Raw genomic sequence first — 15,025 nt, 5'->3', positions numbered from 1 at the left:
GAGGAATAAGTAAGTCATTATTTGCTGATGACGGGGCCTTATGGGTGAGGGGGAGAAATCAAGAGTATCTGCAGAAAAAGCTGCAGGCAGCGGTTGGAAAAGTGGAGCAGTGGGCGAATAGGTGGGGGTTTAAACTGTCAGTGGCAAAAACCCAAGTAATATGCTTTGCTAAGCGACATAAAGAGGTGTCAATAAAGCTATATGGTCAAACACTAGAACAAGTCAAAGTTATTCGGTTTTTGGGTGTTTTGTTTGATGAAAAACTTACCTGGAAGCAGCATATTGAAAAAGTGAGAGATAAGTGTAAGAATGTTAATAACCTTATGAGGTGTTTGGCAGGGCGAGATTGGGGTGCAACCAGGAAGTCTCTATTAAACATATATCAAGCTATGATGAGATCTAGAATAGATTATGGCAGTGTGGCTTATATGTCAGCAGCAGAGAGTCACTTAAGAAGCTGGATGTGGAACAGGCCAAAGGGCTGAGGATATGTAGTGGGGCGTTTAAGACCTCTCCAGTGGCTGCTCTACAAGTTGAGGTGGGGGAAGAGCCTCTGAGGATAAGAAGGGTGAAGCTCATGCTGGCATACTGGGTGTATCTGCAGGGGCACAAAGGTCTCATCCAGCAAAAGCAATATTAGAGGAGTGTTCAGAGTACAGCAAGGCAAATTTTTGGAGCTTGGGCTGGGTTGGAAATATAAAAGCTGAGAGTGTTGGTTTATGTAATATGCAGTATGTGTCAAGTAGTTCTTTACCAGAAATTCCTCCTTGGGTATTTCAGGAGCCAATGGTGGACTTTGGTGTTCAGCGCCAACTAAAGAAAAAATCAGGGCAAAGTGGTACAGGAGTTATTGTGCAAAGATATATTGAACAGAACTATGCAAACAAGCTATTGATATTTACGGATGGGTCAAAGGATCCAGAGACTGGGCGCACAGGGGCAGCAGTCTACATTGCAGAACAGAGACTGGCAATTAAAGAGAGAGCTACAGATCATGCCTCGGTTTATGCGGTTGAGCTCTTAGCTATTACACTTGCCTTAAAGTGGTTGAAGGAAGGCAGTACTGTGCATGCATTAATAGCGTCAGACAGCTATGCAGCCCTAAAAAGTGTTAAAGCAATGAAGTCATGTAGACAAGACCTAGTTATGGAGATGCATCAACTGTTACATCAACTCCATAGCAGGGGGGGAACAGTCAGCTTTGTGTGGGTCCCAGCTCATGCAGGGGTTGAGGGCAATGAAGAGGTGGACATACTGGCAAAACAAGCAGTCAAAGCGCAAACAATACACAACAATATTCCGCTGGGCAGAACTGAAGGGAAATCAATCATTAAAACACATATGCAGAAGGTGTGGCAGGAGTACTGGGACAGAAATGACACAGGGAGACATTTTTACAGTATACAGAAGCAAGTGGGGGGCGGGCGGGTGTTGGGCAGGAGCAGGAAGGAGGAGGTGGCCCTCACCCGCCTCAGGCTGGGACATACAGGGCTGAACAGCACATTAAGAATAGTTGGTAAACACCCTACAGGTAACTGTAGAAGCTGTAATGAGCAGGAGACAGTGCAACACGTGTTAATGGAATGCAAAGAGTATGAAAGAGAGAGGAGAGTGTTAAAAGCAGGCCTGGAGAAAGAGAAAGTAGGATTCACACTAGGGAATCTGTTACAAAGATCAGACGATATTAATAAACATGTACGAAGATATTTGAGGAAAACTGGTTTAGTTGAGAGGATCTAGATTGGGTTTGGAGGGGTTCCCCCCCTCCCATTTCTTTGTTGTTGTTTTTTTTTGTTTTTTTTTTGTTATTTTTGTTTTTTTAATTTACTGCTAGCCTCCTGTTCCACACTCCAGTCCGGTAGGTGGCGGCAATGCGCCTAATAGTAGGATGCCAGCCGCCAATCAAAATCAAAAGAAGAAGAAGAAGAAGAAAGTGTTGAGTTTGAAATGACGGTGCGATATGTTAACTTTACAAAGACAATGGAGCGGATAAAAAATATAAACACACAGAGGGATTAATAAATAACGGACCGTCTATAATGTAGTTTGTTTCAAATGAAGCTGGGAGCCTCTGCAGTTGTGGTGAGTAAAAGCCCCGCCACTATTTGTTAATGTTATTACTTTATGCTAATAACAGTAATGTTAACTCAGCGGGTTGACAAAGTGCCTCTGCTGTTTCACACCATCATTTCCCCCTTTTACTCTGTGTGGTAACACCCCTAAAGGAAATATTTAAAAAGTTGGGGTGTTGTTGTCATACGGTTGTCTATGGCAGCAGATCGTTCTGTGTTTCTACTGGTCAAAGTGACGGCTGTGATGGGAGAATTGGATCTCAGTGAAGAGCAAGTGACAAAAAAAATGTAGGCTTAGCGCCCTGTGGTCCATTGCCCAATAGGAAATGTAGATTACTCAAAAGTACTTTAAAAGTGCTTGAGTTACTTTTCTCAGGGAGTAACGTTGGAAGTACTTTTAAAGTAATTGAGTTACTTTTCTCAGGGAGTAACGCAGTAAAGTAACTGGTTACTTTTTTAGAAAGTAACGCAGTAATGTACTTTGATTACTTTTAAAGTAACTCTTACCCAACACTGGGTGTATGTATTAGGGTTGTCATGAGAACTGATACTTTGGTACCAAGTCGATGCCAACATGCAAAAAATATGTCAGTACCTTTTTTTGGTACCATAAGTACCGGATCCAGGGCTTTGGGTCCAAACTCACTTCCTCTTCTTCGGGGTTTATTGGAGATTTGCAAACACGGTGCACTACTGCCACCAACTGTTCAGGTGTGGTTTGCATTTTGACGGGACAGCAGCGGCCGCCAGCGGTGCATGTGCTGCCGCAACGCTTGTGGATCGCTTGCAGTGTAAATGAGGTTAGAGTTAAAGTTAAAGTTTGAAACAGTTTTAATAAAGTAGGGAATTCAGAAATACATGAGCTCTGTTGTTTTATTTTTATCATGGTATCGAATGAGTATTGAGAATCGTGAAAATTCACTGGTATTGGTATCGACTACTGAAATTCTTTTATCATGACAAACCTAATATGTATATATTAATATATGATAGTATAAGTATGTGACAGTAATAATCATATGCGAATAACAATAGTAGTAGTATAACTAATAATAATAGCAGTAGTAGGCATCAGGCAGGACCATGGCTGCAGCGAAACCACGACCCACGATCCAGGCGTCGCCACAAATCAAGGGAATCTGCGAGACAGTGGGGCACAAAGGCTCCAGAGAAGAAGCTGAGTTAGTGAAATGCAATAATAGACATGAATGTTAGATAATGAAGAAAACCCAACTTTTCAGAATCCTAGAGCAATAGAAGAGAAGAGAGGAGTTCAGTGTATCATAGATAAGGCCTATATCAGCGTAACTGAGGCTGGTCCTAGGCAAGCCTGAGCCAGCCCTGACTATAAACTTAATCAAAGAAGGACGTCCATCATCTACTCTTATATATGTGGAGATACTGTTTGCCTCCTGGACCAAAATAGGAAGATGGTCCAGAACATCCACAGAACAGGAGCCTGATAGCTGAAGGCTCCAGCTTCAACTCTACTTTTGGAGACTTTAAGAGCCACAAGTAACCCTGCATTCTCAAGTTCAGAGGGACGATATGGCACTATGAGCTCTCAAAAATATGGGAGAGCCTGACCTTTTTGAGTTTTGAAACTGCAAAGAAGGACTTTAAAGTCAATTCTGGATATTACAGGGAGCAAGTGCAGAGAGGCTACAACAGGAGAAATATGATCTCTTTTTTTCCATTCCTGTCAGAACATCTGCCAAATGATACTGTTACTGCTTTAGATGATATAACAAATAAAGTGCTGCACTTTTTATTGTTTTATTCTAAACTGTTTGTATCAGACTGGTACCAAAAAAGAGAGGACTCAAAAAACACAAGCTCTTTACTAAAAAGTCGGTGCACAGGAAAAGCAGTGCAAGAACACATTGTCCTGGGAAGTTTGAGTTTCACAGCCACAGGGTTGATCAATTTAGAGATAGGAAAAGGACCCACAAACTAAGGAGCCAGCCTATGGGATTCCACTCAGAGGGGGAGATCCTGGGTCAACAGCCACACTCTCTGGCCAGCTTGGTAGAAGGGGGCAGAGGTCTGCAGGTGGTCCGCTGCTTTCTTGTAACATGTAGAGTTCTGGACAAGCTTCTGCTGGGCCTGGCTCTAGATGCGGCGACAACAGTGGACCAAGGCCAAAGCAGACAACACTGGCCTCACCCTCCAGGGCAGGAAACAGGGGGGTTTGATAGCCATAAACACACTGAAAGGGGGAGAGACCAGTAGAGGAGCAAGGCAGTGTATTATGACCATACTCAACCAAAATAAGATGTTTACTCCAGGTGGTAGGGTTTTGGGAGATGAGGCAGTGCAGGAGGAATATCCCTTTGGAATGATGCAGCTGCAGCTCTAAACCTCTATCAAACATAATACAATATGTGAACATTAACTCTGCAAAGGTTGATTCTGATAAAGTGAAGCAGAACAATATTAGAGAGGTTTTAGCACAGAAAATTCAGGCGAGCTCTCCAAAACTGCACCATGTTTGCATGTGATTTTTCATTCATTCATTCATCTTCTAACCGCTTCATCCTCTTGAGGGTCGCAGGGGGGCTGGAGCCTATCCCAGCTGACATCGACAATTTAGAGTTATCAATTAACCTAGTCCCCAGTCTGCATGTCTTTGGACTGTGGGAGGAAGCCGGAGTGCCCGGAGAGAACCCACGCTGACACGGGGAGAACATGCAAACTCCGCACAGAAGGGCTCCCACGCCCGGGATTGAACCGGCAACCCTCTTGCTGTGAGGCGAGAGTGCTAACCACCACACCACCGTGCCGCCCCATGTGATTTTTGTCCGTTTAGTTTTTTTCTATTTCCCACTCCAAACTGACCAATACACACCTACACCTGATGGCTTGGCCGACTTGAGTGATTGACACCTCGTTTGATTCGTTAGAGCTAATAGAATGATGCTATACCCACCAAAACGAGATTGACGGCACTGTAAGCCAATCAGAGTCAGCAGCAGCTTACAGCAGCAGCATTGTTATGCTTCCCCTGAAACCTCCGGCCGGAAAAACTTGCTGACTGGAGGTTCCGGGGGAAGCATAACAATTCAACAATTCATTTGAATGATGGACAACATCATGATGAACGGGAATGAAGCGTGATTTAATGGCAGAATGCACTTTTCATGGCAAAAACAACAAGGTAAGAGAAATATTACGTTTCTGTTGTTGTTGTTCGTTGGCCTCTAGCTCTCTGATGGTTTGGCGTAGAGTGCTTTGGCACTTATGTGTGGAAACAGCGGAGTCTCAGCTTTCATTTGAGATGAACGCTATGTGTGTTTTGCATAACATGTGGTGGAGTTAGAGCCCGAAATATACCGAGTGGGTTGGGATATTGGTGCTGTATGGAGTTGAATTTGTTGTTGTTTGAGCTGTGTTTGGGGCATGTAAAAAGGGTTTTTGCAGCCTTGTAGCCCAAGTTCTGCTGTTTAATTTGATGTGCAACATCACTATATTCTTCGTGATCAGTGTATTGTTTCACACTGTGCTTGCAAAGTCGCTCTCAAAGTCCCCCAGTTGGGTGGCTTTCAGCTTAACAGGTTGGAATTTGTCCACAAAAGTAAGTATGGTAGTGTTAACTTCGGAGGGAGGCAGACCAGTCACAAAATCCAGAGAAATGTCAGTCCATGGTTGATGAGGAACAGGTAAAGGGTGTGGAGGACCAGGAGGACAGCGGGAGACTGTTCCGGGCACACACTTGGCAAGCAGCAACATATTCTCCCACCTCCTTTTCCATGGAGGGCCACCGGAAACGCTGCTTAACAAACATGGTCCAAGCTATCCCTGGGTGGCAGGAGAGGAGGGAAGTGTGAGCCCAATGAATCACCTGGGAACTAAGAGAACAACCAGTCTGTGGGGCAGTCATCTGGCACAGGAGCCTTAGCACAAGCCTGTCTGACTCTTTCCTCAATGCCCCATGTGACAGCCCCCACCACACATGAGGGTGGCAGAATGTAGGTGGGAGAGTCAGGAGCTGAGCTGAGTCCACAAGGTGAGAGGGAGCATCTGGTTTAATGTTCCTAGAGTCTGGGCTGTAGGACAGAGAAAAGTTGAAATGGTTAAAAAAAGTACTCACCTGGTCTGACGTGAGTTGGGGAGAGCACTGTCCTAATCCCAACATCTGAGGCATCCACCTCAACCATGAACTGCTGGTGCAGGTCTAGACCGGCACAGGGGCTGTGGTGAAACAGATGCCTGCGCAGCTTGAGGAGTCAACTGAAACTTGACATTGGTAGAGGTCAGAGCATGCAAAGGGGCAGCAACACTACTGAAATTTCTGATGAAACATCTGCAGAAGTTTGCAAACCCTAGAAAATGTTGAAGCTGCTTGCGGTTTACAGGAATGGGCCACTCTGAGAAAGCACTAACTTTAGCTGAATCCATCTGAACTGTCCCCTCAGAAACAATGAACCCCAAGCAAGACACAGTAGGAACATGAAACTCACATTCCTCTGCAGCTGAAAGGAGCAAACCCAGAGGAGTAGTAGACAAACAGCAAGTCTTTGAACATTCCTTTCCCCAAGCAGTAACTTTTCTAGTGGACCAGCCTATGTGGGGGTTATGCAGGGCTAACTGAGGGTACCTTAAAATAAGTGGGTGCTGAGGAGACTGGAACAGGTGGAAGCTGAGGAATTCTGTATGATTGTCTGGAAAAACTAACTGAACAGGTTGTATGTGGTGAGTTACCCCACACAGAAGACGACCGTCTAAGGTGCTAGCCTCCAAAGTCTTGGACAGCGGCAAAAGGTCAAGGCCTAGTCTTTTGGCTAGATCTAGGTCCATCGAGTTAGCAACAGAACCGGAATATACCAGGACCGGATGACTAAAGCCCTATTCGGACGGGATTAGTTTTACATAGGGACGAGGGGTTAAGTAATAATTACCAGAGATTTTAGTCCCGTCTGAATGTGCCATGTCAGTAATCATTACCGCACAATGTCAGTAAAGATTACCGTGACTTTTACCTTCTGTAAAAGGGTCCCGGACAATTACCTCAGGTAATACTAATCCTGTGCGGTTTTTTTTGTAACAATAAATAAATAACAATAATAATAATAATAATAATAATAATAATAACTTCTATTATTATTCGAACTCTACTAAATTAATTCGAAAATATTCTAACTCAGTTTCATGGTGCTTTGACAGTCCTATCATACTATGGAAGTATTTCTGTGCCATCTAAGTTTGAATATGAATTTCTAAGATTGAAATTTTTCAGCATCAAAATCAGACTTTGAATTTTAAAAACCATCAAATTTCTAGCACTGAAATTTTTTTTGCCTCTGAATTTTTTGTTTTTTGTTTGAATTTTATTTTGTTGAAATAAATTCAGTGTAAAAAAAATCGTTGTCTCAAAATATTCAGTTTTTCAAAATTCAACATGTAAAGAAATTCAACACCCCAAAAAAATTCAGTGTAAAAAAAAATTCAACATCAAAAAATTCAGTCTAAAAAAATTCAACATCAAAAAATTCAGTGTAAAAAGAACCAGACTCAACATCCGGGTCACCAGGGAGAAGCAATCGATCCCTGTCTCAATTCAGCCAACGTCCAGCCAATCATGTTACGCTCCATTGGTCATGTGACACCCACCCGGTCATGGCCACAAACGCAGGTGATGGTGCTTTGGTGAGTCTGTTTACTTTATTTGCCATTTGTGTTATAAATTTAAAATAAATTTAGTAATAGATATTACTCAACATGTTGCACATTAACCGGATTTATTGAACAATATCTACAATGAACTTTTAATGAGGTGTTTCCCATAGGATTTTAGGAGACGGGGGGGAGGGGGTAATTTTAACACTGTACAATTACCGCGATATAGCGCATTTACCGTTTATTAGCGGCCTGTCTGTGCGTGTGTGTGTACGTACGGTGCGACTGCACGTGAGAGAGACGGCAGGTGGAGGGGCTGACTGGCAGAGATGATAGGTGGTGAAACGCAGTTTTTTTTTTTTCTGTTGGGAAACACTGGGTGACAGCATATCGTGGTTGCTCTAAGTTAGTGATGGCAGCTGTTGACAAACGGCTACAAGCAACAAACCAGTCTATACCCACCAGTCCTCCCATTAGCTGGCCTACTCTCCTTGCTTTACCTGTATTTGGCCCAGCCTGCTTACCAGAAGCTGCATTCATTAGCTCCTCTTTGACTCAACCAGCCCGAACCGTGGGTGTTGATACTCGGACCCGACGTCTTGGACCTCCCCGCTCCGGTAGCTCACCTGATAGAGCCGGTATCACCAGGGCTTCATGCAGTGGCCCAGATTCGAGTTCGTTCTCGCTTAACAGGACAACATGTTTAGGCTATAGGTTGATTTTCTACTGCATTATTATTTAATTCCATAGGTTTTTGTTTTTATTTTATGTTTGTACTGTTGAAAGTTGAGCATAGATTATTTTAGGCATAATCAAGCATGTTGAAAAAAATCTGAATTTGTGTCTTTACCTGTTGAGGGATATTATTTTATTGTGTAACTTGTATAAAATCGTTGTGTAATCCATAAAGAGGAGGCATACCTTAAGTGTCCTCTTTTTTGGAAATCAAAATATGGTCACCTTAATTAAAGTCCATTATCATTTAGCTGTTTAACATGATCTTTGTGCTGCTGGTTTGTAATACCCTTCTTACTATTTCTTTGTTGTTTGTGATGTCAGGGCGGTCATGGTGATGATATTTTGCAATCAGCCCGTCGCTTACTACAGTTACTGAGTTCGTCTGGTCAACAAGGTGCAGCCAGTGGTGGCATCACAAATCAACATATAAGGTTTAGTATTTAACTTTAATTCATGTACATAATTTTACTTATACATTGTAGATGTATTGATGATAAATAAATGTTTTTGGATACAATCCTGCAGAGAACAGAGACAGACAGCATCACTTCAAACGGAAATGACCAGGTAAAAAGAAGTTTATTTTAAATGAAGCACTATGTATACACATTTTGACACTCTGTTGATTTGTACAGGCAAAATCAAAGTAATGATAGTATTATGTTGAATGCTCTGTATTGCAGATCTTTAAGTCTAAGTCAGTAAACACTGGAAGAAAGCATGATGTTTTGTGTCGATTCTGAAAATGTGTATGGTCCATTTCACTTAAAGCTCCAGTTGGCAAGTTGATGAAAGTGAAAGTAAACTCTGCGACTTGGTCGGAAATTTCAATACAATACTCTGTCAGGTCCCTTTATGAGCCTCTGCCACACTCTTCTTGTGTGTGTCTACATGTGTGGAGGGAGGGAGGGGGTTTGACAGAGGTGAAAAGAACGACCTGTGCTCCACTGTCTCTCAGGTTAACTCATATCGCAGCGGTGCCTGAACAGCGTGACGTGTGTGGTTGTGCTGCTGCCGTGGTCCTGCCAGATGCCTCCTGCTGCTGCTGCCATCATTAGTCATTAGTCATACTTCTACTGTTATTATACACATATGACTATTGTCACACATGAATACTGCCAGATATTAATACATACTTTCAACATATTGTACCACAGTTGCCAGAACTATAACTATAATATTATTACTTTCAGTAATGTTGTTGTAAGCTACTGTCATTACCTGCATCTCTCTCTCTCTCTCTCTCTCTCTCTCTTTCTGTGTCTCATTGTGTCATGTGGATTACTGTTAATTTATTATGCTGATCTGCTCTGTACGACATCTATTGCACGTCTGTCCGTCCTGGAAGAGGGATCCCTCCTCAGTTGCTCTTCCTGAGGTTTCTACCGTTTTTTCCCTGTTAAAGGGTTTTTTTGGGGGGGAGTTTTTCCTGATCAGCTGTGAGGGTCATAAGGACAGAGGGATGTTGTATGCTGTAAAGCCCTGTGAGGCAAATTGTGATTTGTCGCGGAGTTTACTTTCACTTTCGTCAGCTCACTACGATGTGTACGAGCTGCGATTGGCTGCTCCTCCTGCTCCCTCTACCTGACTGGTGGAGAAGCTTCAGTCACGGTAGATTTCAGCAAATATGATTACAGGCTGTAGGTGGAGCCAGAGGAGTTGGATTTTGTCCTAAATTACTCATTCAATGTACGACTATCAGAATATAGTGACAGTTCCAGCAAATATGACTGAATAATTGTTACCAACTGAAGCTTTAAGGCTAATGTTAAAGTTGTTTATTAAATGAAAACAATCTCAATGATTTGATAATAATAAAGGTGCTTTTCTAATGTAATTACAAAAAACAGATGAGGTTGTTAATGTTTTATTTATTTTTTAAATTTTCTATAGGTCCTTTCCAGGTATTTTCAGCAGGGGCAGAGGGAAGAGGCACTTTCCCGCAGCAAGTCCTGTTCCTGCCAAGAGGCCTAAACCATTGGATGTGGCTTTCTATTTGTTGCCAAAGCAATGTGAAAAAACCCCAAAAGAGCAGGAGCAATTAGTCCATATGTGTGCAGGACTGGGCCGTAGGACTGCTCATCTAGATGAAAGCACAACACATGAAGAGGTGATAACATGCAATTAGTTATTTGGGCCAGTTGTATTGTATATTGTATTCAGGCTATGAAGTTACAATGATTTGCTAGTTTGTAACGCTGTGTCATTAATGTCATTTCTGATTTGAATGATGAGTATTTTTGACGCTCTATTTGGAGAAGATTACAGTTGTTTCCATTTTTTTGTCACAGTTATGTGATGCCCTCAAAGTTTTATTCCCAAAATTGGGAACAATTACCGGTGGATGGCTACTATACAAATCTTCAGGTGGGCCAACATAAGTTTGTGTGTTAGTGTTGCTCTGTCATTAAAAAAAAGTACATATGCAGCAGTTAACTTCACATTATGCAGTGCACAACACTGTTACTTTATGGTACTTAAATAAGACTTTTAAATATTTTACATATTTGTTTTATTTTATAAGGGCATGCCTACCTGCAAACCAGCCACTGCAAAGTAGAAATTGTATTTGTAAAAGTAAAAAACAAACAAACATGACTTATTTTGCTTTAAGTGACTTCTTAGCTTGGTCTGTTGTCAGACAAGAAGTCTAGTTGCTTTGACTTAACTTCTAGATGTAATCTGTCTAATAAACTGTTGAAAGTTCTCATTTTCCTCTCCTCTTTTCTATAGGTGGATGGGGTAGCCGACAGCTGTCTCTTGTGACTCCCAATGATACCGGCTATACAAGCATGATGTTGAAGTCTGTAACTCGTGGGGCTAAAAATCTATTCATTGCCCCAATTCAAGAGGAACTAAGTACAAATCCCCTACCATTGACTGATGAAGCATTCAGTAACATGCCAAAAGCTGCATGTCAGAAGTGTGAAGTTGCAGTTCCCCTTCCGCTCCTGACAGAACACATCAAATCTTGTAACGTCATAGATGTTGACAGTGACGACAACCTGGCTAATGTGGATATCAGTGAGCCTGAAGAGAGAGACTGTAAGAAGTATAATATAATATAATCTGCTTTTGCAAGTATATTGTGTAGTATTTAGTAACAGTTTTTTGAAAATAACACTATTTTTTACCGGTAACCTCTCAACAGCAGACATGCAGGAATGTCCTGTCTGCAAAAATATGTTTCCTGCTGACTCCATCGAGGTACATGCTTCGTCATGTGTGGAAAGGTATCCATTAACTTTTTATTGTTAATGTTTTTTTTTCTCTAATCAGCAATGGTCTTTGTTTTACATACTGTGCAGTTGTAACACAAATACTTTTATGAGGGTAGGGCAGGAAATGAGGTGATGCATGAAAGCATTGTAATTGAGGAAGAGCAAGCAGCAAAGCCTGGGCCATCCACAAGTTCTGCAGCTGTTCAAGATGGTAGGTGCTGTTCATGCTTAGCAGTGGCATAGGGAAAGATACACAGTTTGAATGAATGGTTGTTTTTTGCTATCTTTACAGTTAGCCATAGATAATTAAACAAACACATTTCTATTTTTTATTCATATTAGGCTGGTTAACTGTCAGTGACCCCACCAAGGCCATATCTCAGTGTGCTGACAGTTTTCGACGTATTCATGAAACAAAGAGTCCCTTACTTCTCAGCATGGACATCAGAAAAAGCCCTGCTGAGCAGGACATGGCACTTGTCTCCTTCTATAAACAACCTAATGTGGAATGGGGATGACTCCTGAATTGCAGACTTGAAGGTAGCTCCAATTACAAGTCACAGTTGTCCAAAACTAACTTAAGTATTTACTCTGTCTTTATTCTGTCAAACTTCACACTGTGTTACAGGAGATACTGCTATTGGACATGGTGTAACTCGTTTTTTTTTCTCCACATGCATGGAGAAGCTGAGGTCAGGCTTTTGCATCAATTTTGGTATGTATGTAATAGAATCCTTCCAAATGCAAGCTGTATTACCTTTTTTTAATTATTCTGTCCATAAAGGTTTATGGTATTTTACTTTATCCTGAAAGTTCAAAGGGTTCTTCTAAATGTATAATGCCTGTATTGATGATATCTCTGACTCTGGAATGAGGCCTATTTCTTTGTTGTTCTTAATTCAAATTTTTGATATCTTGACAGCAAATTCAAGTCTTACTGGGCTTTTTGAAGGAGAGCCGGGCCATTTAGTTCCCTCAGCCTCTCACTTTCTCGTGGAAAGTGACATGTTCGCTGGTCGAATGATAGGCCACTCCTTTCTTCATGGAGGACCATGCCTACAGGGACTCAGCCCTGCTGTTATTCATGTCTTGCTTGGTGGAAGTCCTGACACTGCAACAGTGACACTGGAGGACTGTCCAGATCTGGACATTAGAGAAACCATCAGGCTTGTATGTTTGATTAAAAAAAAGTTTTTTCTTTCAGTAATATGTTAAGTACAATGGGCCGCCCTTTTATTGTGTATCCATTGTCCTTTATGAATGAAATTTATATGACTTATTGTCTTGAAGCTTGAAGGGGGATCCATACTGTCCGATAAGGATAAACAAAGTGTCCAGGACTTGGCCTATGCGTGGGACCTCCCTTCCCTAACTGACAACAACAGGAGGTGGCTGTTTGAAAAGCTATTGATACATGCAGTGAGTAAAAGTTTGAGAAATGTCTGTTTAAAAACACAAGCCACAATTAATGTATTTTGGGGTTTTTTATCCTGTGGGTGATGTATTGGTTATAAATGCATATTGCTACGGTTAAAAAAAAAATTGTCTGAAGAAATTAAAATGTGGCACTTTCTCCTGATAAATTTGATTCCCAGGTTTAGTGGGTGGTCTATAATACTGCAAGTGTGCAGGACAACAGTATGATTATTTCCTCATTCACCAGTGGAATGCAGCATAATAAGTGTATTTAAATGAAAGTATTCTTTTCATAATTTACTCTTCAAGCCTACTTTTACATAAATGAATTTTATGGGTTATATTCTCTCTGTCTTATTACTATTAACAGGTACTAGGTCGTGTTACGAGGCAAATTAAGCAGCTGAGACGAGGCATTAAAGAAACCCCAATGTGGACACTGGTGACCCAAAGACCTGACACAGTGGCCTTGCTTTTTCCTGAAGACACGGCAGGGAATGTCAGCGCTGAGGTTAATTTGAATAACTCTGGTCTTGTAGCATTGCATTTGTAGTAAATATTATGGTTCATACCTGGTCAGCATTTATTACTGTCTGCAATACAATAAAAAATTATCCAAGTCTTTCTCATGCTATTTTTTCAATGCAGGTCCTTCTTCAGCGTATCACATGGCCTCGTGAGGGTGGCAGCGATGATGACGATTGTTCAGTTGAAACAACATGCCGCATGCCAGGGTATCTACGACAGTTCATAGGTGAAGGTAGGTTTACTTGTCTCAAGGGCTTGACTAATCTTCTATTCCGTGTGAACTGTTAGTGCCATAGGCTATTTATCCTGATGACTAATCATCATCCATTTGAATCTACTCCATAGCAACACCAACTGAACTGACCAACCTGGTCAAATTCTGGACCGGATGGGAGGTTCTACCACCAAGTCTCTCTGTCGAAGTCGTCGAGAGCAGATACCTCACAGCCTCCACCTGCTTTGAGACCTTGCGCATCCCAGGGCATTACAAGGACTACACATCTTTTAAACATGACATCCTGGCATGCATTAGCACTTGCCATACAGGATTTGGTCTTGTCTGAGTGGCATCTGGACCTGTATTTACACTTGTCAGATAAGATTGTTAAAGTAATATGTTGATGTTTTATGCTTGTTAGCTGTCAAGTGTTCAGGTTCATCTGACAGTATGGAGTTGTTGTATTTGTAGAACTGTAACTTCAACTGTAACCCACATATTTCAGACCATGTACTGGGAGATTCCTTGCTGTCGTTACTCTGGTTTGACACACCTGATGTTGAAAATATTCAAGTTGTTAAAAGGTGGACTTATACTTATTTTATTTTCAGTGTTACACAGTTGCAATTTCTTCGCATTGTTACAAAACATCTCAAGCTCAGTTTTCACAGAAAAATGTAAAGTATTTAGTCTTGTCTGAGTGACATCTCAACCTGTATTTACACTTGTCAGTTAAGATTGTTTAGGTAAAATGTTGATGTTTTTATGCTTGTTAGCTGTCAAGTGTTGAGATTCATCTGACAGTATGGAGTTGTTGTATTTGTAGAACTGTAACCCACAGATTTCAGACCATGTGGGAGATTCCTTGCCATCCTTACTCTGGTTCGACACGTCTGATGAAAATATTCAAGTTGTCAAGGTGGACTTACACTGATTTTATTTTCACAATTTTGTGCTTTGTTACATTACATTGTTATTATTACATTACATCTCAACCTCAGTTTTCATAAGAAAATGCAGTATGTTAAGTTACATGCATTTTATGATTGGCAGCTTAATGTATTCCTTGTAACAATTTCTGCGCTTTAATAAACCATTAATGCAGGAGTTTAAAGTGCACTTGTACTTTTCACTGATAGAACTGAAGGGAACGAAAGTTTGCGAAAACATTAAAATATCAACACATAACTCAAAACTGAAGTCTTATCTGATCAGTT

The 15,025-nt window shown here is 41.4% G+C and overlaps 2 protein-coding genes across 2 annotated transcripts; both read left to right on the top strand.

The window, feature by feature from the left end:
- The first annotated feature begins 2,069 nt into the window (after positions 1–2,069).
- On the top strand, positions 2,070–12,362 carry LOC125905845 (uncharacterized). The gene is made up of 10 exons (XM_049604112.1): positions 2,070–2,082; positions 8,748–8,857; positions 8,952–8,993; positions 10,320–10,536; positions 10,718–10,793; positions 11,160–11,471; positions 11,578–11,659; positions 11,764–11,858; positions 11,990–12,187; positions 12,276–12,362. The coding sequence occupies exons 3-9, from the start codon at positions 8,986–8,988 to the stop codon at positions 12,163–12,165; spliced, it is 966 nt and encodes a 321-aa protein (XP_049460069.1). The 5' UTR covers positions 2,070–2,082; positions 8,748–8,857; positions 8,952–8,985; the 3' UTR covers positions 12,166–12,187; positions 12,276–12,362.
- Positions 12,363–12,622: 260 nt separating this feature from the next.
- LOC125905861 (uncharacterized) lies at positions 12,623–14,691 on the top strand. The gene is made up of 5 exons (XM_049604149.1): positions 12,623–12,817; positions 12,938–13,066; positions 13,434–13,574; positions 13,712–13,823; positions 13,937–14,691. The coding sequence occupies exons 1-5, from the start codon at positions 12,653–12,655 to the stop codon at positions 14,152–14,154; spliced, it is 765 nt and encodes a 254-aa protein (XP_049460106.1). The 5' UTR covers positions 12,623–12,652; the 3' UTR covers positions 14,155–14,691.
- The last annotated feature ends 334 nt before the right edge of the window (positions 14,692–15,025 follow it).

Source organism: Epinephelus fuscoguttatus, linkage group LG18 (assembly GCF_011397635.1).
Source record: "Epinephelus fuscoguttatus linkage group LG18, E.fuscoguttatus.final_Chr_v1".
NCBI classification, from domain to species: Eukaryota; Metazoa; Chordata; class Actinopteri; order Perciformes; family Serranidae; genus Epinephelus; species Epinephelus fuscoguttatus.
The sequence above is the reverse complement of the archived record's forward strand: the minus strand, read 5'-3'. Positions and strand labels throughout refer to the sequence as shown.

Bases quoted from the DNA above. Each gene is read 5' to 3' on its own strand.
- LOC125905845 (XM_049604112.1), top strand. The intron at 10,794-11,159 runs GTGGGCCAACAT...TCTTTTCTATAG, and splicing joins GCTACTATACAAATCTTCAG to GTGGATGGGGTAGCCGACAG. The intron at 11,660-11,763 runs GTATCCATTAAC...TTATGAGGGTAG, and splicing joins GCTTCGTCATGTGTGGAAAG to GGCAGGAAATGAGGTGATGC.
- LOC125905861 (XM_049604149.1), top strand. From the start codon at position 12,653: ATGTTCGCTGGTCGAATGATAGGCCACTCCTTTCTTCATGGAGGACCA. The intron at 13,575-13,711 runs GTTAATTTGAAT...TTTTCAATGCAG, and splicing joins CAGGGAATGTCAGCGCTGAG to GTCCTTCTTCAGCGTATCAC. The intron at 13,824-13,936 runs GTAGGTTTACTT...TCTACTCCATAG, and splicing joins ACGACAGTTCATAGGTGAAG to CAACACCAACTGAACTGACC.